This window comes from Eptesicus fuscus, chromosome 10, assembly GCF_027574615.1.
Source record: "Eptesicus fuscus isolate TK198812 chromosome 10, DD_ASM_mEF_20220401, whole genome shotgun sequence".
In the NCBI taxonomy this organism is placed as follows: Eukaryota; Metazoa; Chordata; class Mammalia; order Chiroptera; family Vespertilionidae; genus Eptesicus; species Eptesicus fuscus.
In genome coordinates this window covers 26,154,992-26,177,944 of record NC_072482.1, presented here as the reverse complement: position 1 = coordinate 26,177,944, position 22,953 = coordinate 26,154,992, and the positions used below count along the sequence as shown (strand labels likewise).

The following is a 22,953-nucleotide window of genomic DNA, read 5'->3' as shown; positions in this document are numbered from 1 at the left end:
TGTTTACATAGCCAATTTTGAGGTCATAATATCCCCAGAAATAATTATAGTTATGCTCACTTTTTAAAATTTACTTTCTATTACGAGGTGACCTATAAGTATCTTGAGCTAACATGCATTGATGGAAGTCTTTACAGATTAATGTATCTTCCATAAACAGTAATTTTTTTTTAAATGAAGCAATTTATAAAGCCCCATGTAATATGAAAGTTTGAAGGACATGTGTTTAAGGTATCTCTCTAAAGCTTGATAATTGGTGGGAGAAGGTAGTGAATCAACTTAAAACCAGACAGATACAGCATTTCATAAACTGCCTGTTGATTGTTTTCTCTGAAACATGATACTAATTAATATTAAACTCCTCCTATATCCCCCAAATTCCTTCTTAGATTAGGTAATTAATATCCAGTTAAATCCCCAGTTATGACAATGGGGCCTCCACTCTCAGGTCCATTCTAATTCTTCCACATTAGATCTCATTGCACTCCTAGCACATCTGCCTTGTGAACCTTAGCAAGAGCTTTTGCTGTTTCAGACATAAATGTCTTCATGCCCTTACTGGTGATTAAGGCTGACCATCTAATTTGTTGTCTTAATCCTGAATGCCTGAGAGTGAAAAGGGGTACTATTAATTCTCGGATAAAGGCATTGCTGTGAACCTGTATTCTCCAAGACAAACAGGTGAGATTATAATCAGGCTATTCTTCTTGACCTACTACCTCCTCATTTTCAAACCCCAGCCATCCTTCAAATCCCAGCTTAACCATATCTCGTATATAATACTTCATAGGTTATGAAAGTAGACATTACATGTGTTGAAAAGTAAAACAAAAATAGTCATTTATAGTCAGGAGTACTCTTTTACTAATGTTTGGAAATGTTATATTAGCAATTATATCCCTTGAAAACGGAACAATTATTGCCATTCTGATCTTTTCAACCAATCGCACTTTTTGTGGTTTCACACAATTCTGTGGCTACTTTTGCAAAATTCAGGGACAAAGCTTCCTCTCCCCCAAAGAGACAACATACACATATCCACTTTGAAAACACCTCTCCTGTTTTTGCCATGGTCTACAAAGCCCTTTATTAGTTGTCTAAATCTTCGATTTCAGACCTCTATTGAGTCCACTTTCTACTTTATTCTCTGGGCTCAAGCCACACCGGCTTTTCTTCTCTTCCTCAAACATGCCAAAATTGTCCTGCTTAAAGGCATTTTCTCTTATTCTTCACTTTACCTGCAATACTGCCCCCACCTACCCACTCTTCCTCTGATTCTTAGTAATCCAGCACCTTCTCATTAATCAGCACAAAGCTGAGTAGCCCCCTGACTGCCCTATGTGAATAATGCTCCATCCCCCTGGACTCTCCTACCCTTCTCTCTTTTTTATTGCATTTATGATATGAAATTATATACTAATTTTTGTATCCTTTTATTATTTGTCTCCTTCCACTGGAGTCTAAGCCCTGTGGGAAGACTGGCTTTTGTTATTGCTGGGTCTCCCCACATTGGACCAGTGTTCCCTAGGTAGAGAGGCTCAGTAAACATTGCTGTGTGAATACATATGCCCAGGAATGAACTTGCATAACTTTTCTTCTGACCTCTGGTACTTACCAGAATCTATACATGATGCCTCATCTCTCCATGTAAACGATGAACTGAGATCAGGGTCCACCCCAAAAACTCACAGCACAGAGTCTTTGCATGAAGGTGCATTTAAAATATGTATTACTTAAATACATTAACACATGTGTTAGTGACTATTTAGAGCAGAACCATCAATTCAGTCCTTCTAGATATTTTACAGAAAAATTCAGTATGTTTCAAAGGGGAATTATTGAGAATTCTTAAATAACTGATAGATTTCCTTTTACCAGAGTTGGCCTCTGGAATAAAAGCAATCCACTGTCAATCCATGCTGGCCCTGAGAGACGTCTTTTTAGAGTTTAGTTATATTCCAGTGCCTGCCATCATCCCAAACAGTGTATTTAAGAGTGGGGTGGCTATATCCTTGGTTACTCCTTTTTGGAGAATTCCTGCCTTGAGAATTAAGGCCTTATTAGAATTCCTGTGACCATTTTAAACAGGAATTGATTTCTTTGAAATTCAAAAATATATTCACTTCCCCATTCTTTTGTTAAGTGTGTAAGAGAAACTTTCCTCTTAGACATTATTAATATATTTTGGCTAAGACAGAGTGAAAGACAGAAAGAAAAAACAATCATATGATAAGACATTATAATATCTAAATGGTCAGATTCCTAAATCTTCCATTCCCCCTGGAAAGTGTTTATTATCTAAGTAACAGAAAACTTAGCTATTTATTTGATTAAAACAATTAATACAAAAAGTACATAGAGGTTATACATCTTATTAAAATTTAGATATGTGTAAGAAGCCTTACTTAAGCATACTGTGCCCTAATCTACCTCCCCATCTCTCTCTTTCTCACACATGCATTTAGCTCTCTAAGGAGAGTTTCTTTTATTTTTTTACATATTTTTAAAATTTTTATTTTTCAATTACAGAGTTTCTTATGTACTAAAAGCCACTGCATTCCTGACAGCTAGCTCCTCTTAACAGCTGACGATGAGATAAACAGTAAAATGTCACAGGTCAAAATCCAAAATTTTATATGGGATAATATATGATTATTAATTGAGCACTCAACAGTTATCATTGAGCCAGTGTTTGAGTTACTCCATTTTGTAAGATTTTGTCTGGTTTATTGAAGAAAACTCTTCATTTCCTTAAAAGTTGAAATACAGGTAAACTCTTATAGATCATAAGTGAGAAAATGTTTAGTATACTTTTCAGCACATGGTGGATAGTCAGTATATGTAATTGATATATTTTGCAGACACTTAACTAGCAATGTTGGCAGCAGGAGCAAGACAGCTAAATATATATGCTCACTTCAAAAAAAATATATAGGATTTTTTTGGGTTTTTTATTTTTTAAATATATTTTTATTAATTTTAGAGAGGAAGGGAGAGGGAGAGAGAGATAGAAATATCAAAGATGAGAAAGAATCACTGATTGGCTGCCTCCTGCATGCCCCTACTGAGGAGCAAGCACACAACCCTGGCATGTGTCCTTGACAGAAATCAAACCTGAAACCCTTCAGTCCATAGGCCCACGCTCTATCCACTGAGCCAAACCTGCTAGGGCTTGGTTTGTTTATTTGTTCATTTTTGTGGTTGAAGAGGTGGAGGGCAGTTGTGTGGGCCTCTTGTCTTTGACCTGTGTCCTCTCTATATTCATCATTGCTGACTGCCACAGCCAGAGGCATGCTTGCTGTCAGGTTAGCTGTGGAAGGGTAGGGCTCTGCTGAGAAGAGATTGCATTAAAACTTTGCAGACTCGATTATTATTTTTATATTCATCCTCTCTCAGGGCTACAGGGTAAACACTAGTTCTTTAAACTATTTTCATTCCACTTCTCCCTTCTGTTTATGTGGCATCCAAAGAGGCTTGTTGCCCTGAGGTAAAGAGTGAGTCTAAGCCCCATTTAAACATAGGTAGGTGGTGATGAACAATTTTTCAGATGATACAATGAAAATAACTCTTGTCAGGGTTAGTGAGGGGAAAGTCCCTCTCCTGAAAGAGCTATTTTCTGGGTGACTTGAGGCAAGATGTGCTATGAATAGCCCAAGCCCAGGACCTTAGCTGCTCCTACCATCCTTATACTGTTTCCAAAAAAGTCCATTTCACACATTTTAAGAAAAAAATTAGAATCAAGGGTTTTCTACATCCAAGGTAATTTTTGTGGTAGCTGTAGTGTCATATGCCCAAATTCAGATTCATGGTCAACAATGGCATATGAAACAGTTACAAAAGGGCACAATTAAGTCCTTGCCCTCCTGTGCTCTAAATCTTACCTTTCTGGCATCTCTGGTGCTAGGTTTGTATTTTCTAGTCCTGACAGAATACTCAATAAGTATAAAGAAACAAAGCAGAGATGAACTCATAAGAAAAAAATTGTGTTTATGAACAGCATTCACTCTCTACAACATTAGTAATTGCCTTCTTTGAAATTCAAAAATATGCTCACTGCCCACCCCCATCTTTTTGTTAAGTATATAAGAGAAACTTTCCTCTTAGACATTATCACTATATTTTGGCTAAGACAGAGTACAAGACAGAAAGGGAAAACAATCGTATGATAAGACATCACAAAATCTGAATGACCAGATTCCTAAATCCTCCATTCCCCCTGGAAAGTGTTTATTATCTAAGTATAAGAAAACTAAGCTCTTTACTTGATTAAAACAATTAATACAAAAAGTAGTCATAGAGGTTATACATCTTATTAAAATTTAGATACGTGTAAGAAGCCTCACTTAAGTATACTGTGCCTTAATCTACCTCCCCATCTCTCTCTCTCTCCCTTTTCTCTCTCTCTCTCTCTCACAATGCTTACAGGGGAAAAAAAACACACCACACACACACTCCCTGTTTAATAAGACCCATGGAACCAAATATTCTGATGGAGGATACTATCAGTATTAGTATTATAATATCAAATATTTATGATTTAATATTATTCAGAAGATGTCATACTTAAGATTCTGTGGAGCAGTCAGTGCTGCAGTGCTGGCTGTGTGCAGTCTAGATGAATATATTTTATCTGAAACTAGAAGTAGAACAGAGGTCCACAGAGGTTTGAAAGAGGATGCTTTCAGAGAAAGGTGAGGATGAGGATTTTCTCCTTTAGTGATTCGAGAACAGTGTCTGCGAAATGATGGCAGAGATGAAACTGGCGAGCTAAGCCAGTGCCAGGTTAAAAAAGGTCTGCAATGCCATGTTGAAATTGTAGAATTTTAGGTAAATAGGCTATCAGCATAGGCTTGTAAGCAGGAACTAATACGATCCGACAACCCTCTTTTCAGAAAGCTAAAAGTGACAACAATACTTGTATGTATTCTGCTGTTTGTGGTATTTATGCACCTGCACCTATGCTGTAAATGTGGATGCCCTTTCACATGGATTCCAGGTGTATTCTAGTGTATTCAGGTGTATTCTAGTCCGTGCTTAGCCACTTTCTAGGTGCTAATTGTGTCCCCTTCTCAGTCTCGTTGCTTGATGAACAACATAATGTGTTTGTTCAAAGTACAGTCTCCACGGTGACATCTCCACGGTGATCTGTCTGCTGCCCTTGCATTCCCAGGGAGGTGACATGATTCTGCAGGGACTTCTGCAGCAGCTTCTGTGGACTTTTTGTTGCTCTTTTTTTCCTTTGTCTGTAGTCACTCCACATCAGCACCCAGGACACAGCTCTTTTGGTTTCTTATTGCGGTCTCCTCTACAAACACGTCTGGCTGCATAAGACATCCTCTCCCAAATTGCTATCCCAATGCTAAACGTTCTTTCAAGCCAGCATTCAACCTACTGCTCCCTGCCAACTGGGATTCACTCATATTTGCTTTTCTGTTCTTGGTTGGCAGTGACCCCTTGAGGCTCAGAAGCAATTCTGGCAATAACTCTGGGTTAAAGATGACTTTACTACGATCCTCTTAGGCAGCTCACATGTTGTCTTCACGTCTTGATTGGTTCATAGGTTCCATTTCATCCCACCTTTCTCTCTGGGCCCTTTTCCAAACTCAAAAGAGACCTGTCTCGGGATTCATGGAGCCTTTTCATCCTTGGAGACACCTCTTCTTGAAATGGAAAATGGGATGCTGGTACCCCGAGAAACAGCTTGCTAAGTAATGTGATTCGTAAAGTACTTTCCATCTTCTCCCAGGTTCTTGGCATACAGCTTTTGTTTTATTTATTGCTGTAGTCGGCATATACTCAGAACCTTTTAGGGCCTCATTAATTCTAGACTACTGAGACTTCTTGGAAAGAGGTCTTGTCTTTTTGCATTAGTGGAAATGTTTCAACAGACTTAATTCCAGGTAGTCTAAACACTGTATTTCTTGGAAGAGCATAGTAATTGTCATACTTTGTAGTGAGATGGTTAAAATAATGAATTATCATCTTATTATATCATCAGCATCCATGGCCCGAGGAACTCTGCAGCCATTTAGTCCTCAGTGCTTGAGAAGGGTTATTGAGTACTTGATATCATTTATGGAAAGTAAATATAATTATGCATATAAAGCACTCAGTACAGGGCCTGGTAAGTGATGCTGATAAACATATCTGTATTTCTAAATTCAAAATTTTATAGGTGAGACATCCATTGCTGATGATATTTTTTCTCTTTGTACATCTAGTTCTAGAACCTTGCAAGAGTGTTTTGCTGTGGGCTTGTTTGCTTGCTTGCTCTTGCTTTACTTAAACTTCAGGGATTTTACTGAGATATACCTCAATGTGAGTCTTTTTCTCTTCAATCCCGGATGGAATCAAGTGAGCTCTTATAATCTGTAGATCATAATTTTTTAATTTGTTTATTTATTTTTGCTCTTCCTTATGTTCTGTTTTCTTTTTGTGGAATTTTTATTGTTTACGTATTTACTCTATCCTCCATATCTCTGATATTTTTTTCTTCATTATGATTATGTATTCAAGTACTTTTCTTTGCATTTATCTTTCTAAAGAAAAGTTCTGCTTTCAATCATTCTCTCCATACTTGAATCTACTGAGTTGCTGTCTTGGTTTGAGTTACCCTGGAAAAAGACCTGTGCCAAGATTTAATTACATGAAGTTTATTTGGAAGGAGATCTCTGGAAACTCAGGTAGAGGAGTGAGGAAGTAAAATGAGAAGATGAAGGAAACCCTTTGATGTGCTTTTCCAAACAAGTTAAACTGTGAAAAGACTGAACCTTATCCCATTGGGGTCCTTTGAGAAAGAAAAACATGCAAGTTACCCCATCTAAGGATTGAGTAAGCTGGGGTTTAGAAGCCAACTGTCCCCAATCAGTGGAGAGACGCTCCTGGAGGGAGTTAATTCCCTGGCATGTCCCTCTGCTATGTGCATAATAAGTAGGGCTATTACTCCTAGCCAGACCAGACCTCTGGCATAAAGATAAATAAATGCTGGTTGCATTGAGATAGTAAGGCAAAGGGATATAGGCAGAGCATCAACAGCATCTGTTGCTATTTGTTTCAGTGAGTGTTGGGGAAATATATAATAATAAAAGTGTAATATGCTAATTAGACCCTATGTCCTTCTGGACGACCTTCCACACAAAGCTGGGGCTGCAAAGGAAGCCCCAGTCAAGGGTGCCATAGGGAAGCCGGTGCCAGCAGCCGGGAGAAGGAAGGCCTATTCTTGCACAAATTTCGTGCATCGAGCTTCTAGTATAATTAATAACAATGTCTTCTCCCAGCCCAGAAATCTTTTCCACAAAGCTAGCAGAGAAAGAAGACACTTTTATTATCGAATAAGCATTAAACCAGAATGGGGTAGACATCACAGGCAACCCACTAAGATTGAAAAAAACAGAATGAAATTTCACTCTGTTATGTAGAGAAGCAGATACAACCCACGGTATACTTGTTCTCAGCATAAACAATAACTGGTCCTCAAGTAAGAGGACTTGACAGCACCGTTTGTCACACAGAGTTCATCCTGACTTTATCTGGTTAGTGGGGATGGCCATTTGTGTTAGCTAATGGCTTCATCCAAAGGAAAACCAAACTTCTCCTACCTTTATGACAGGAGGTAATTTTACAACTTGGAGCAAGGCACCCACCCAAGTTAGGGTCTTCCCCTCCCACAGAAACCTAGAGCTACAGGGTGCTATCTCCCTTGATGTTTACATTTCAAAGATATCTCTCCTAGCTCCTAGAAAAAGACAGTCTGGGTCTTAAAGCTGACAAAAGGCCCATTTATATATCAAAGAGAGAGCTTACAATCACACATTTTATAAGATAAGTGCTCTGAAAAATGGAGGGAGGGAAGTCTCTTGCTTTATTTTCAACAGGGGGAACTAAGCCTCATACTTTTAGTTTCCTTTTGTCCTTACCTTGGAAAGTTTTGTACCTGCATTTTATTTCAATTGCTTCCTAAAATGTATTCATTCAAGTGTTCATCCTTTACTTCCTGCGATTCACCTGGCAGCGTTTAAATGACATGTGTTCTCATGTTCTGCCTGCTTTTCCTGTCTGTGGCTGCTATTATTTTTAAAATTGCATATTATTTTTGCCAGCTTAGATAAGGTTTTTGAAATTAAATATTGAAGTCCTTTAAATTGTGAGTGGGAGACAGAGAAACTCCCACTCCGGTTGACCTCTGGTCTGTCCTTGGTTTCCCTTATTTCTCCAAACCTCAAAGGAAACCTCCTTCTTGGTTTCTTCTTAGCTTTTGAGGTCTGGATGAACCCATTATAGGATGTCCTTTTCCCATGAAGTCCACTGATTTCTAAGTGCCAGCTTCTTCCCAGGATCCACTTCCCACTTTCTGGGCTTCCATACTGTTCTCCAAGTGCTTCCACTTCCCATACAGTCCCCTGCACTGATCCTGAACGAAGCCCATTCACATAGGTTGCATACGAAAAAGAAGCTAGAGAAGCACAGTTAGATAATTTGTGTTCCCAGATGGTTCTATTCCTAAAAATGTGTTTGTGAGCCTCTTACTTATTTTATTTATTTATTTTTTGAATCCTCACCCAGAGATATGTTTTACTGATTTTAAGAGAAAAAGGAAGGAAGAGAAAGAAGCATGAATTGGTTGCCCCCTGCATGCACCTCCCCTGGGAATCAAACCTAGATTGTATGGGACAATGCTCCAACCAGCTGAGTCTAAACCAGGACTAAGCAAATGGCTTTTAATTAAAATGTAGGGACATGACCTTTTATATGTTAATTAAGGAGGATGAGTAGTAAGTCTTTCTATAGGTTCCATTTTGTCAAAATCGATTGTCTTCTTTTTCTTGAAGAATGAAATAGCCCTTTTATTCGATCAAGGTATTCTTTTCACCATTTGAATAATAGGCCTTCATCGTCTGAGAAGTTAGACTATCCTTGATGTACCCAGAATGTGTGATTTGATTGTCCTCAATTAAAGGTCTCAACCTCTAGTAAACCCACAACTTCCAAACACTAGCATAAGGAGTCTTCTGTTTGTCAGTATCTGCTTCTCCACTTTCAAAATAGTGACCTACTTTTAAAAACATCATCCTTGGTTACATTGATGCTTCTAGTACTTTACCCTTCATGAATCTAGATAGTGCTAGAATTGGTGTGCAGAGTGAAAAGATTTCTCTCTCATAATTGACCCTGTGGAGGATGGATGGCTATATGGTGGAGAAGTTATTGCCATCTTCAATTCAAGAGAGCAGGGCCCAGCTGGGTGGCTCAGAGGTTGAGTGTTGCTCTATGAACCAGGAGGTCACAGTTCAATTCCTGGTCAGGGCACATGCCCATGTTGCAGGTTCCATCCCCAGTAGGGGGCGTGCAGGAGGCAGCTGATCAATGATTCTCTCTCATCATTGATGTTTCTATCTCTCTCTACCTCTCCTTTCCTCTCTGAAATCAATAAAAATATATTAAAAACAAAACAAAACAGATAGGATGGATTTGTAAGTGAAGGCCACAAGAACCTTAGGTGCTCTTTGGGATTAAGCCATTGCTTCTCTATCATGTATGCATGTATATCCATTTGTACAAAAACCTTTTGTGTGCATAAATTTTGACAACTAATTTATACATAAAAGAATTTTCACATATGTGTATTTAAAAATGCTTTTAAGTTAGTGATTCAGACAAATCCCAAACAGGCCATGGTGTAAATAATAAATGTGTGTTTATTTCAATTTCTTGATGGAGAAAGCTGTGCAGACAATAGACTTATTTATTTCAGAAGAGGGTTTATGTTAAAAGAATATTCCCTGGGGTGCTAAGGAGAAAAAGCCTTCAAAAAGCACTCTAGTAAATTATAACTCTGAGGATAAAATATGACAGTAGTAATTGCTAAAGTAAAAACCAAAGTATAAAACTTGCATGTGCGTTATGTCATGGTTTTTAAACTTCTTTTTTTTAAAAAAATTAGTGTATTCCTGTCACTGGAAGAGCTACTCCTGGGAGAATAATTGAGATCTTTGAATATATTAACTCTTTCAGCTCATATATACTTTTATATAGAGATTTCAGTTTTAAATATTTAACAATGATCATATTTGGTTAGTGCTTACTACGTTATTAGTATTAGTACTGTCATCATTTTACAAGTGAGGAATTACAAGTCCCAAATAGTATACGTTATATGCTCTGGCTTTCACAGTATTAAGTGGGAGAGCTGGGATTTTAACCCTGGTCATCATGAATGAAACCTGGGATGTTAACTGTCATCATATGTGGCCTTGCAATATTATGTGGTCCATGTGACATATATAGACTATAAATTAATAATTAATTAGAAAGTTAAAATTCAAGAAGGCATATGCAATGATGTTAATTTTTCCTTATCTTCCCAATTAACTTACAGTAATTTAAATGTACATTCTCTTAAAGTTATACATTTAAATTAACTCAATAATAAGTAAACCATCATCAAACTAATTCACTCTTTGTTACAGCTCTTTGAAGAAATACTTAATTAGAAAGTTTGGTAATTGTATTATTTCAAGGATTTCAAATTGTATTATTTGGTAATTGTATTATTTCAATTTAATGTTCATAATAAACAGCCATGACCATAAGAGTATGGGTTTGAAGTCAGTCAGGCAGACCAAATGCCATTCTCTCACTTCCTGAATCACTGCAACCAAGTCACTTAGCTCCTCTGAGAGAAAACCTTTCATTTCTTCAAGTGTTTATTGTGTACCAGGCACTGTACTTGTGATTTATACATATTACTTTCTGTCATCCTTGTCTGAGAAATCTAGAGTTTCCTTATCATGTAGATTAAGAACCTAAATCTCAAAAAATTAGTAACTTTTTTCAAATACTATTGATAATAAATATCAGTGCTGCTAACGTAAATCTAGATCTCTCTGACCTCAAAATCTTTTTTTTTTACTTTTCACTACACCTTAGGGTTCTATGAAGATTAAATGGTATAATGTGTATAAAATATGCAATAGCAGCCTCATTGTAGATGTTCAAAGATTGACCTGAATAGTTGCCATTTGGAGTTTTGATTTTTCTTAGTAATATATCTTAGAAAACACTATTTGGAAAGTGGATTTTCTAATAGTAAAGTTCTACTTGCAGGATGAGGATGCCTTTGAAGAAAAGTCACATAGCGCGTCATGATTTTTTAAAGCTCTGAGAAACCTTTGACATTATCATGTCTACCATTGTCTATTGTTTTCAGTTTGCTGATCTTGTGGAACAATATTACCTTACTTGACATGTTATGCATAAACAGGTGTAAGCTGAGCTGATATGGTTGAATGGGATGGGGGAGAATCCTCATTTTGCTCTAACATAGTCCATAAGGCACCTTTCTGTAACCCTCTTGGCTCCATGTATCACCACTTGAAAATTACCTCTCTAGTACATAACGTTCTCTGCTTTTGCATATGAAGAAACAGGGCCACAAGAGCAAAGTGTCTGCTAAAGTTTGCAGTTAGTAGTAGATTCATGACTAGGAAAGCTGTTACACTTGACGTCTTCTAAACTCTGGTCCATAAGGGTATCTACAGGAAAGCACAAGTTGGTGTTTGTTCATAGGATTTTTGAAATATTTGTTCCTATACATAGAAAGTAATAAAAATATTTCAGTCTCTAAGATGGTGGCCGTTGTTACTAAAATATTACTACAAAATTTTCAATCACTGGGATCTTATCTCTGGACTCTAAAGTTAGCTAAGGTTGATTCCTGGGTGGAAAGAGTAAGCATTGTATTTATAGAACTTTTTATTTTCTTGAAATTAGAATAACATAATAACAGCTGCACCTGCCAATCTCCTTACCTGCCAATCCCATTACCCAATAGGTAAGAAGCCATAAGAGGGATAGGATAGGCAGGTCCATTGTCAAAAAGGTTGCTTGCTCTAAATTGTTTATGAGTAGCTCCAAAATACTCTTGGGTTAGTAGCTTTTGTGGTTTTGTTTACTTACCTAGACTATGTTTGTCCTTATAATCATAGAACAAACACGTGATATAGTGCAAACTACAATTTGTATAATTACTTGATTATAAAATACACTAGAGGCATGGTGCATGGATTCATGCACCAGTGGGGTCTCTCAGCCTGGCCTGCAGCTCTCTGACATCCCCCTAGGAGTCCTCAATTGCGAGAGGGAGCAGGCCAGGCCGAGGGACCCCACCAGTGCATGATCGGGGCTGGGGAGAGACAACAGGAGGGCTCCAGGGCGTGTCCAACCTCTCTCATCCAGTCCTGATTGGCCAGACTCGGGCAGCAAACTAACCTACCAGTCTGAGCGTCTGCCGCCTGGTGGTCAGTGAGTGTCATAGCTACCGGTTGAACAGCTGAATGGTTGCTTAGGCTTTTATATATATATACTAGAGGCCTGGTGCATGGAGGGGGGTTGTCCCTTAGCCCAGCCTGTACCCTCTCCAATCTGGGACCCCTCAAGGGATGTCTGACTGCCCGTTTAGGCCTGGTCCCTGGGATCAGGCCTAAACAGGCAGTCGGACATCCCTCTCACAATCCAGGACTGCTGGCTCCCAACTGCTTGCCTGCCTGCCTTCCTGATTGCCCCTAACCGGTTCTGCCTGCCAGCCTGATCACCCCGTAAACACTCTGCTGCCAGCCTGTTTGCCCCCAATTTCCCTCCTCTGCTGGCCTGGTTACCCCTAACTGCCCTCTCCTACAGGGTTGATCACCTCCAACTGCCCTCCCTTGCAGGCCTGGCCCTTCTCAACTGCCCTCCTTTGCAGGCCGGGTGCCTCCCAACTGCCCTCTCCTGCTGGCCATCTTGTGGTGGCCATCTTGTGTCCACATGGGGACAGGATCTTTGACCCCATGGGGGCAGCTATATTGTGTGTTGCAGTGATGATCAATCTGCATAGTACTCTTTTATTAGATAGGATAGAGGCCTGGTACACGGTTGGGGGCCAGCTGGTTTGCCCTGAAGGGTGTCCCTGATCAGGGTGGGGTTCCCTTGGGGCATGGGGCGGCCTGAGCGAGGGGCCTGTGGTGGTTTGCAGGCGGGCCATGCCCCCTGGCAATGCAAGCGGAGGCCCTGGTATCTGGAATTAATTTCCTTCTACAATTGAAACTTTGTAGCCTGGAGCAGAGCCAAGCCTGGGGCTCCCTCCAAGGCCCGCAGCCATTTGTGTTGGGGTTATAATTGAAACTTTGTTGCCTTAAGCGGGTGGGCCCAGCCAGGGTGTTCGGAAAGCTTTGCTTCCCCTGTGGCTGGCGGCAACCCTGGCCTGCTCTCTCAAGCTCCATTCTGCCGCCATTTGTTTGAATTTGTTTACCTTCTATAATTGAAACTTTGTAGCTTGAGTGGAGGCTTAGGCCTGGCAAGGGCAGGCAGAAAGCTTGGCTTACTCTGTTACCTAGGAAACCTTGCTCTCTGTGGCTGTAGCCATCGTGGTTTGGGTTAATTTGCATACTCACTCTGATTGGATGGTGGGCGTGACTTGTGGGCGTGTCAGAGGTATGGTCAATTTGCATATTTGTCTATTATTAGATAGGATATATATGTTATCACTGAATAGGCATATATGTTATCTATACATTATTATCAATCTAATTGGAAACACATTGAATGAAATAATAATTGGGACACATTTTTCTAAGCTAAAAAGAAAATCATGTTAGTAAATATAATTCACTCTATCCCAAGGTCATAAGACAATAAATGTTTATGCAATTAAAGAAAACCTTAGCATGACAAAAGAGTAAAGATATGGCTGTATAACAGAAAAAAATGCAGCCTAATATTCACCCTCTTGCAACAAGAAATTATTGAGTATCTTTTCTGTGTCCTATCAGATACACTTGTATATTCAGAAAATGAAATAGACATATATAAAGGTAAATCACAAATTAGAATGATGCTGCAATACTTTGATCTAGGAATGAAGTATTATGAGATGTGAAGGGGTTAATTTAACTATAGAAGCAATTTATGAAACAGTAAAATTTCTCTTAACCTATATGTCTTTGGTATGAAAGTATTTTGATAATTTAAAATGTTGAAATAGGAATTTTATTTTTTTTAAAATGCAATAACAAATGCAACAAGTAAATAAGTTTTGGAAGAAATGATTCCCAGTTTATAAAACTTAGGTGGCAGAATCTCAAACCATCATATTATCTTGGACATTAGCTTCTGTATTTTTTGAGGGAATAAGTATTTTGTTAATCTGGTGAGTCAGTTAAGTGGATAGTTTAAAGACTACTTCTCTTATAATTAGATATTTAAAAAAAGACAACATAAATGTATATGACATAACATATTATATATATATCTAGATGAACACATAGGTGTTTAAAAATGATAAGTAAGGTATCAACTCAGTTATTCAGGTGTTCTCTCTACTATCAGTGTTGGTGATGGGATTCCTTTCAGGAAATTCTGGAAGAACAAAATACCAAAATCTGAAAAACACAAAGGAGGAATATATTGTCTACATCATATTATGAACAACTTATAACATATTCTTTAAAAAATGCCCAAAGCGCATGACTATCTTTCTTAATTTGACAAAATGGAAATAGTTACTTTTTCTAGAATAACACTGTAAAATGTTCTTTAGTATGTGTGAGTATGTGTGTGCACATGCATGTACATTTCCATACTGTGACTTCTAATGTGTCATTTACTGGTGTTCCCTTTATTTCACTGAGCTCCATAATGACCCGGACATGTGAGCTGGGAATTAGCATTCAATAACTAAATTACTCTGTTTAATAGAGGTGAAAATAATTTTCAATTCCCTAGGAAATTTCAGACTGGAGGAGAGAGTAATATGCGCATTAGAGATAGAAGAGAAAAAAATTAAAATTGTGTAATGAAGCAGGGAAGGGCTTGGGACAAGAGAATAAAGAATATTTTTAGTTGTCCCTAATGAGATTATCAATGTGACCTCTTTGCTTTGTGCCCTATGATATTTTCATTGAAGTCTATGTTACCCATAAGTGATTTTGAGAGTGGATCTTTCAGAGTATTTTAAGAAATGTTGAGTTTCGCATTACAATTGGCATTTGGCAAATCCAGGAACCAAAGGGCTGGACTCAGTACCAGAGCACATCTGATTCTGTGTCCTGGTTGGGAATTTGTCTTGAATCATCTGAACTGAGGTGGAATACCCATTTATGAGCTGACTTGAGTCCCTATTCCCCAAAATAGAATCAGGGTGTGGATGGTCCTAACCAATCCTGCCACCAGTATTCAAGGAAATAGAGAAGATCCTTCATGAAGCCCATTTGTTTTAGGAATACAACATGAATATTCATGAGAAATTAGGCAAACTAATCTGAACTCACCCTTCAAAAAAAACTTTGGATGAATGCCTTGTTTGGAACTGATGGTTGCAAAACAGAGAGTTAGAAATAGACAATGTGATGTGAGATCACTAGCATTTTTAGGTAAGCTCTTCAAAAAGGAAATTAGTCAGAATGTTGAAAATAGTAGTTTCACCCTGCACTGATGGGCACACAGCTACTAAATCAGACCCTTATGGGCGGGGAGGAAAGGGCATTCATGTCAGATGTGCCTTTTGTGTAAAAATCTGTAATCTGCTGTAGGTGCCCCGGAGAGCACAGAACTATAGGGCCTGGATACCAGGAAATTGCTGATACCCTGGGGAAATATGAATGTATGAAAAAGTTACTTGCACTTGTGTACCTGTACCAGCAACACACCTATAGTGATTAACAGTTTGACCTTTGGATGTCAGATAACCTGGATGGTAATGCAACTCGATGATGCATACTCTGTGTAACTCCGGATAAGTTTCTTTCTCTGTACCACAGTCTCCTCATTAGCAAAAGGAGGGAAATAACCTTATCTAACAGAAAGTGTAGTCATGCAGATAGAATTAGATACTCCATGGAAAGTACTTTGTATTTTTGACCTTAAAAGCAATACCAAAATTATGACTTCTAATTCATTACTATTATTATAGTAAAAGGAGACTTGAAAAAAATACACTGAAAGTGATAAAAGTGTATCTTGAATTGTGTGGTTGTTGATTTTAAAAAACAACAACACATTTGTACGTTTGAGGATTTTTTTTTCAGGTTTTCTTTAATAAACATGCTATTTTGAATTAAGAGCAAAATTTTCTAATTGACAAATTATTTACAAGTCAGGAATATGTCTGTTGTAGAAGATAACATACAAATAATATTTCTGGTGAAGAAGTTTCCTTTAAAATTCTTACCAATTAAATGCAAGAATGCAGTTCCAGTTATACTCTCTTTAGTGCCATGTTAGTCTCTGTAAAATAACTAATAAAAATGGATACATTTTACTTATATTTTTACCTTCGGGCATAACAGAAAAATATAAGTAAAATATTGGTTGGGGATATATAAAACTGGATTTGATATTTTCTAATGACTTTATTTAGAATCTCTTATATTTAGTAACCAGTAATTTTTAAAAATATGTTTTCATTTATTTTAGAGAGAGGAAGGGAGAGGGAGAAAGAGATAGAAACATCAATAATGAGAGAGAATCATTGATAGCTGGCTCCTGCACTCCCCCTACTAGAGATCGAGCCAGAAACCCAGGCATGTGCCCTGACCTCTTGGTTCATAGGTTGATGTTCAACCACTGAGCCACACTGGCTGGCCTTTAATCCCTTTTTTGATGAGGTAAAGAAGTCAGTGTTATGATTCTTATTTTAAAGCCACACCTCACAGTACATAGGCCTTATAAAACTTGGCTAGTGAGTAACCCTTAATAACCAGCTGGAAATCAGCTTAGGTAAGTATTGAGAAAGGGTCACAATCAGGCAACCCCTGGTTTAACTACTGCCCCAGTTATGTGTAATGAAGCTGACACCTGAGATAAGAAGCAGCTTGCCTCCCAGCAGAACCCAAAGAGGAAGGAAATTTTTCCTACACCCAGTGATGCATACTCCTTTAGTCAAGCCCTGCTTTTCTTCCCCAAACTGAGAATTTGGAACTAAGAAAAACTCTTTTAAATAAAAACTCCTAGTTAGATACAGAGAGTTGCTAGTGGAGTGGAGTGTGGATTACCCGACTAAAAGATGTTGCTATCCCCAAGGTCTGAGAAGGTGAGAAATGAGCAGGAAAGCAGGCTGCCTCTTCTCCCATCTCAGTCATGGACCTTCCTGTGTCAACATGATGGGCATTTCTAATCAGATAAACACATTAACCTGGGCCCTACAGTTAACTTATCTAAAATCAATAGCCAATTAGCTTTTGTTTATCCAGCTTACGTCTACTTGGGTAATTTTTTCAATTTATTTTCCATATAAAACTAAAAATTGCTTTTTTTATCCTTTGAAATTTAATGAAACAACTGTTAGATGATTGGGAAGAGGTGTCAAGAAAGATAAAATATAATCAATATTATTTGTGTTAATTATTTAACCAAATTTTGCTTTTATAAATTCTTAAAAGAAAAATGCAACTCTGATTGCAAAATGAGCTGGGTTCGAATCCTGACTTTGCTGTAGCTATTGAGTCTTTTAAACTGAGTTTCCTAATCTGAAATCTGTGAGTAATATGCAAGATTATTGTGATATTAGAGATGATAAGTGTAAAATACATAGCACACACTAGCAAAGTATATGGATCAGATGCTGATTGGCTCTTCACCTGGATTGAAGAGCCAATCAGGCTTCACTAATCACTTGGGTACAGGACTGTGAAAAATCTGGTCCAGTAGGAATGCATTGTTAGTTCATCTGAGCATATGTAGCTCATGCATAATCAATGCCAACATAATACTTATCCATCATCTCTTTAACATACTCCTTATTGACCAAAATGAGGCTACAGATTTTTACAGAATATATGGCTGTGAAGCTCAATGATAATCTGGGTCAGAGGAACTTGTTGGGAGATAACTGTTGGTTTTGCATACTTTAATAGCAAACAAATAACCTTTCACCACTTAAATGTTACTAAAAAGTTCTGTTCTCTTAAAGAATAGTGATAATCTTTGGTTTATTATTTGCAAAATCTTATTTATTAAATGTAAAAACAATCCTTTTCTTCCAGAATGTGGTGGTGCACACTGAAGAGTTAAAGGCAGTTCTGCTAAATCTTCTCAGGGATTTAACATTTTCATTTAGCTGATTAAAATCTGTCTCAGATGATAAGTATACCAGCTTTTTTTTTTTTTAATCATTCACTCAAAAATGATTTTAAAAATCTTTAAATGGCTTGTACCTGATTTTTATTTCTCAAAGGGTTTCTACTTATGGAAAATTTGCTTAGATTATATCCTTTTGTCAGTCTCAATGAATGTTAAATCAATGCAAAATGAATGGATTTGTATTTCTAAAAATAACTTCTTTCACAGGAAGAAGAGCTAAGGAAGAGTGGGGAAGCCAAATATGCCCACTTGAGTGATGAACTTCATGTGTTAATTGAAGTGTTCGCTCCACCTGGGGAAGCTTATTCACGTATGAGTCATGCATTGGAAGAGATTAAAAAATTCCTGGTTCCTGTAAGTGTTTTTCATTTTTTACAAAGAAGTTTCTCAGCAGTTTCTGTTTTTAAAAATTTGCCTCGAGCTTCACTGACTTTATAGAAGGAAATGCATATTGCAAACTAATTATTCATAGAGTTAATATGAACTATAGAATATCCAAAACACTTGGCATAGGACCTGGCATGTTGCTACCTCATGATGGTTCAACTTCAGTATTTGTCTTCATTACATTACCAGCTATGCATCAGTACATAACCATGAAGAGTAAGACAGTGAATGCATAAACACAAAAACATAATTGAAGTTGTATACTTTTCTTTTGTGTCTTAATAAATTGGTAATTGACATGTATTATTGGCAATTTTTAATTATTAAAGCATTTGCATTTGTAGTGGGAACAAAAAGATTATATATACCATACTTGTAACAAGACAATGATGTTATTTGAAAACATCAAATGCATTTTTATGTGATGGTATGCCAAGTGCTGGCTCATTATAAAACGTAATGTAAAATAATCAGTGTTAATGGAAACAGACATTTGTTGACATGAAGCAAAATTTGGAAAAATAAACGCATTGCACTAAGTGAGAGCAGTAGAGAATATTTGGTTAGTAAGGCAATAAATTCATGGCTGCATATTGAATAGAATTCTGTATTGATTTTTTTTAAAAATTGAGGAAGATTAAATGAATGAAGCTTTTCTAAACGTTGACAATTTAGCATTCTAGGAAGAGGTCATACAAACAAAAATCTTGGCATCAGACTTAGAGCTGGGAATAAGACAAACACAAGAGAATGCTGAGGAAGGTTTTCTGGAGTACCTAGACAGAAGTCTTTGGCAGAGAGAGAGGTGCGGGGGGAGGGAGTCAAAAATTAATCTGTGTAACAAAGAACACAGTAGATTTCTAAACTGATGGATAAACTCAGAGGAAATGATGCATAAGATTCATTGATGGACAGTGAATTTAAGAATGGGAAAAAACATTTCAGAATGTAATTTCAGAAAAAAAAAAGTATTTCAGAATGTAAAAGTATCAAAATCTAACAACATAATTAATTAATTTATATGCCCAGTTTAAAAACTTCTCTCAGGACAAGGTTCTGAATAATGCTATACCACTAATGATTATTCCCTAACATTACATGCACACTGAATTTCCACACAAATTAGTATCTGGTGCTCATCTGAACACCTCTCTAAGTAGACCCTATATTTCTTAAGAATGAAGATGCTATGTATGTTCTCTCTTCCTTTTTCCTCTGAACAAAATGCCTAGTAATATTGGGTAAACATTTTTACTATGTTTACCTCAGACCAAACTTCTGGTGATATTGAATGTGTAGAAAAATGCTAGGACTGCCTACATTACTAATTCATTTCATGACTTGGACAAGGCATTTAAATTCCCAGAGCTTCAGCTTATTCATCTTTAAAAAGAAGATAATTATAACTGACTGACCTCTGTCACGGCTATTGTGACTATTACATGGGGTACTGCATATGAAAGACATAGACAATTATGAAGTACTATGTAAATGGATGTTTTTTAAATCTATTTTACTTTTACAGTAGATAGTCTAGGAATGACTTTTTGGGGTGAAATATATAAGACGAAATACTATTTTATTGCTACATATATCTTGGACCTAGGCTGTAGGCTACATTAACCCTATTTTATTATAAATATCACTAATGCATTTTCCTTCTTAGACCTCGAGATGCTTGTGATCATTCCATTATATCTTCTCCACTGAAATATATATATTGGCAGGGCTGGCAGTGCCTCTCTTGGATTCCCATCATTTAGCATCATATCTGGCAAATCAGTGTTTGTTTGATAGTCTGACCGAAGCAATGGCTGACCGGGTGCTATGGAGGGAGGAAACAGCTCTCTGGGCCAGGTTTGGGGAATATACCCCACAATCAAGGTGCTCTCTATAGATACAGACTCAGATGAAGGCTGAAGATCTAACTTTGGCCAGGTTGACCTGTTCCTGTCTTTCTCTGGGATTCTACCTCTGCCTGTCCAACTGCTCATTTCCTGGGCTCCAGACTTGCAGCCGTCCTTTCATGCCATCCTCCAGGCTCCCTCCTCGGTAAGGGCCTGTGAAGATTCTTTGCCAGTGTATTGGCACGGCTATCTCCTTGTCATTCAGGTCTTGGCTCAGCTGTTAGCTCTGCAGGAAATCCTTCCCTGACCACACAATACTATTATGTGTGCACAATTCTATTCTGTTTCACAGTATTACTGCTGTCTGATTTCACATTGCCATTCATTGTCTCATTAGGCCCCAGCCCTCTTCACTATGTATTTCCTCAGAGCTCTTATCACCTTCAGATTATCTATAGTATGTGTATGTGTATATATATATATTTTAACTCGTTTGTTAATTGTTGGTTTTCTTGCTAAAATATACATGTCATGAGGGCAAAGATTATTGTCTAGTTTCACCACTTTATTCCCCCATTTTGAACCATGCCGGGGACATAAGAAGCACTTAGTAAATGTTTTTTATAAGTGAATAAATGATTGAATAAAGAGCATTCTGACATCTCTCCTCGTTATATGAGAAAATTTTACAATCACTGAAGGTCCTCCAACTTTGTGGATTTTCCCCATTTGCCTTGCCTGCCTCAGCACCAAGCCAAGGAGGACATCTGTCTACTTCATCACAACTGCAAGGGGGAGAGTGAACTGCTGATTCTTTATTTATTGTATGAACTCACTTGGTGATCCAGGTTTCCTTTGACATTTGATATACAAGTCTACAGAAATGCTTGGACATTAACACAAGCATCAGAGGTGAAGAAGTATAGCCAGGAAGTCATGCTAGACAACATAGAAGGCTAATATAGAAGAGGACCACAGAGTTCCACTGATATCTAGCTCCTCTACAAAATGGAGTGTCCTTCCATGTTAGAATTTTTACCTCCCCCTCCTTCCTGTATGTTACCAAGTGTGCACACTGTTTGCCTGCTGTCCAGGGGCTATAATCTTCTAAGACTGCTGACTTTAGAACGTACAACTGTCCAGGAAATGTCTGAATGCCACAAGATGTTGAAAAACAACGTACTTTCAGTACTTTAAATGAATTGTTAAAGAAAAAAATTATTATTGCCCAGGGAAATTATCTCCTTGCTAAACTCCATTGAGTCACTACTGTTTATCAAAACAAGTAGAGTGGCAGGTCAATAAAACATCAATAAATTGAACCTCACTAATTTTAAATCGTGAGTGCTTTGAACAGATGTTATATTAAAGTCTTCCATACATTTGCCAATTTGGCTTACAGATTCCATGCGTTAAATAAATTATTTGACAATGACAAAAGGGAAATATAACCTTTACTATATGTTTTAGTGATGTTAATACCTTTATCTTCCCTTTGCAAGCTGTAAAGGGATAAACAAGTTCATTATTTTATTCTGTAGTACTCCTTTTTTTTATATACGGGCACTAGGGCTGTGGTTGTGCAGGGGCAACATCTCCCTGGTAGTTTGTGAATGGGACCCTTGCTGTCCCTGAATACAACTACCCTTATTCCAACCCTGGTTAGCAGATTAATTTAATATAATGACACTGTATTCCATTTTCCTAAATTGGCTGACTCTCACCTTCAATTAAATTGAATTAGCAAGTTTTACTAATGCTTAATAATTAACTCAATAATTCAATAATGATTGAAACATAATAGTTGATTGAAGCATTCAGCAAAATCCTGCTCATTGAATATGAGTTTATATATCTTTTCATAAAAAAATATTAGGAGGGGTTCCATTTAGCAGGAAATTAGATAATGAATAGATTACTTTGTTACCTCCTGAAGATGTTAGTTATTGACAGAATTGAGAAATCACAACATTCATTTTTACCAAGACCTGTCATGGCCTCAAATCTTTCCAAATGCAGTATGCTAAACAACACTATATCATGAGTTAACAGAACTTGACAAGTATTTGTCATGCCTGGGTTAAGCCTCTAATGATCATCCTTGGAGGTTTGTATCATTTAAATAAAAGGCATATATGTCCAAAGGGACATTCACAACTCCCCATGTTTAGTTTCTTCTAAATGCCAGAAAGGAAACATACCGTGTGAAGTATTTTTTGTGCCTTCTATAATAACACCTAGTATGGCATGAATATATAAATACATATGTATATGAATATATTCATATATATATATATATAGTATATCTGTGTGTGTGTGTGTGTGTGTAAAGTTTATATCTGTGTTTGTGGTATATATGTATCTTTTTGTTAGTCTCATCACTTTCATATATAATAAGACTTTAAGTAAATTCAACAGAAAATAAAAGCATCAGACCTGGTTGTTTATTTCCTTCCTGAATTAGATTGGATGTGTTTCTTGGTGAGAGCCATGATTCCTGAAATGGGGCTATTAGGGTTATTGTATCATTTCAAGTTTGAGATATTGGAAACCTATATAGAAAACCTACCAAGAATGTGATTATGGAGGAAAAGTAAAACCCTTTTCC

At 37.4% G+C, this 22,953-nt stretch overlaps 1 protein-coding gene across 2 annotated transcripts in view; it reads left to right on the top strand.

Annotated features, from left to right (window-relative positions):
• KHDRBS2 (KH RNA binding domain containing, signal transduction associated 2) overlaps positions 1-22,953 on the top strand; it is a 523,179-nt gene that overhangs the window by 222,632 nt on the left and 277,594 nt on the right. For both annotated transcript variants that reach the window (XM_008138690.2, XM_054722535.1), the window contains exon 4: positions 18,319-18,465. In XM_008138690.2, coding sequence (XP_008136912.2) covers positions 18,319-18,465 — 147 coding nt within the window. The remainder of the gene's footprint in view (positions 1-18,318; positions 18,466-22,953) is intronic.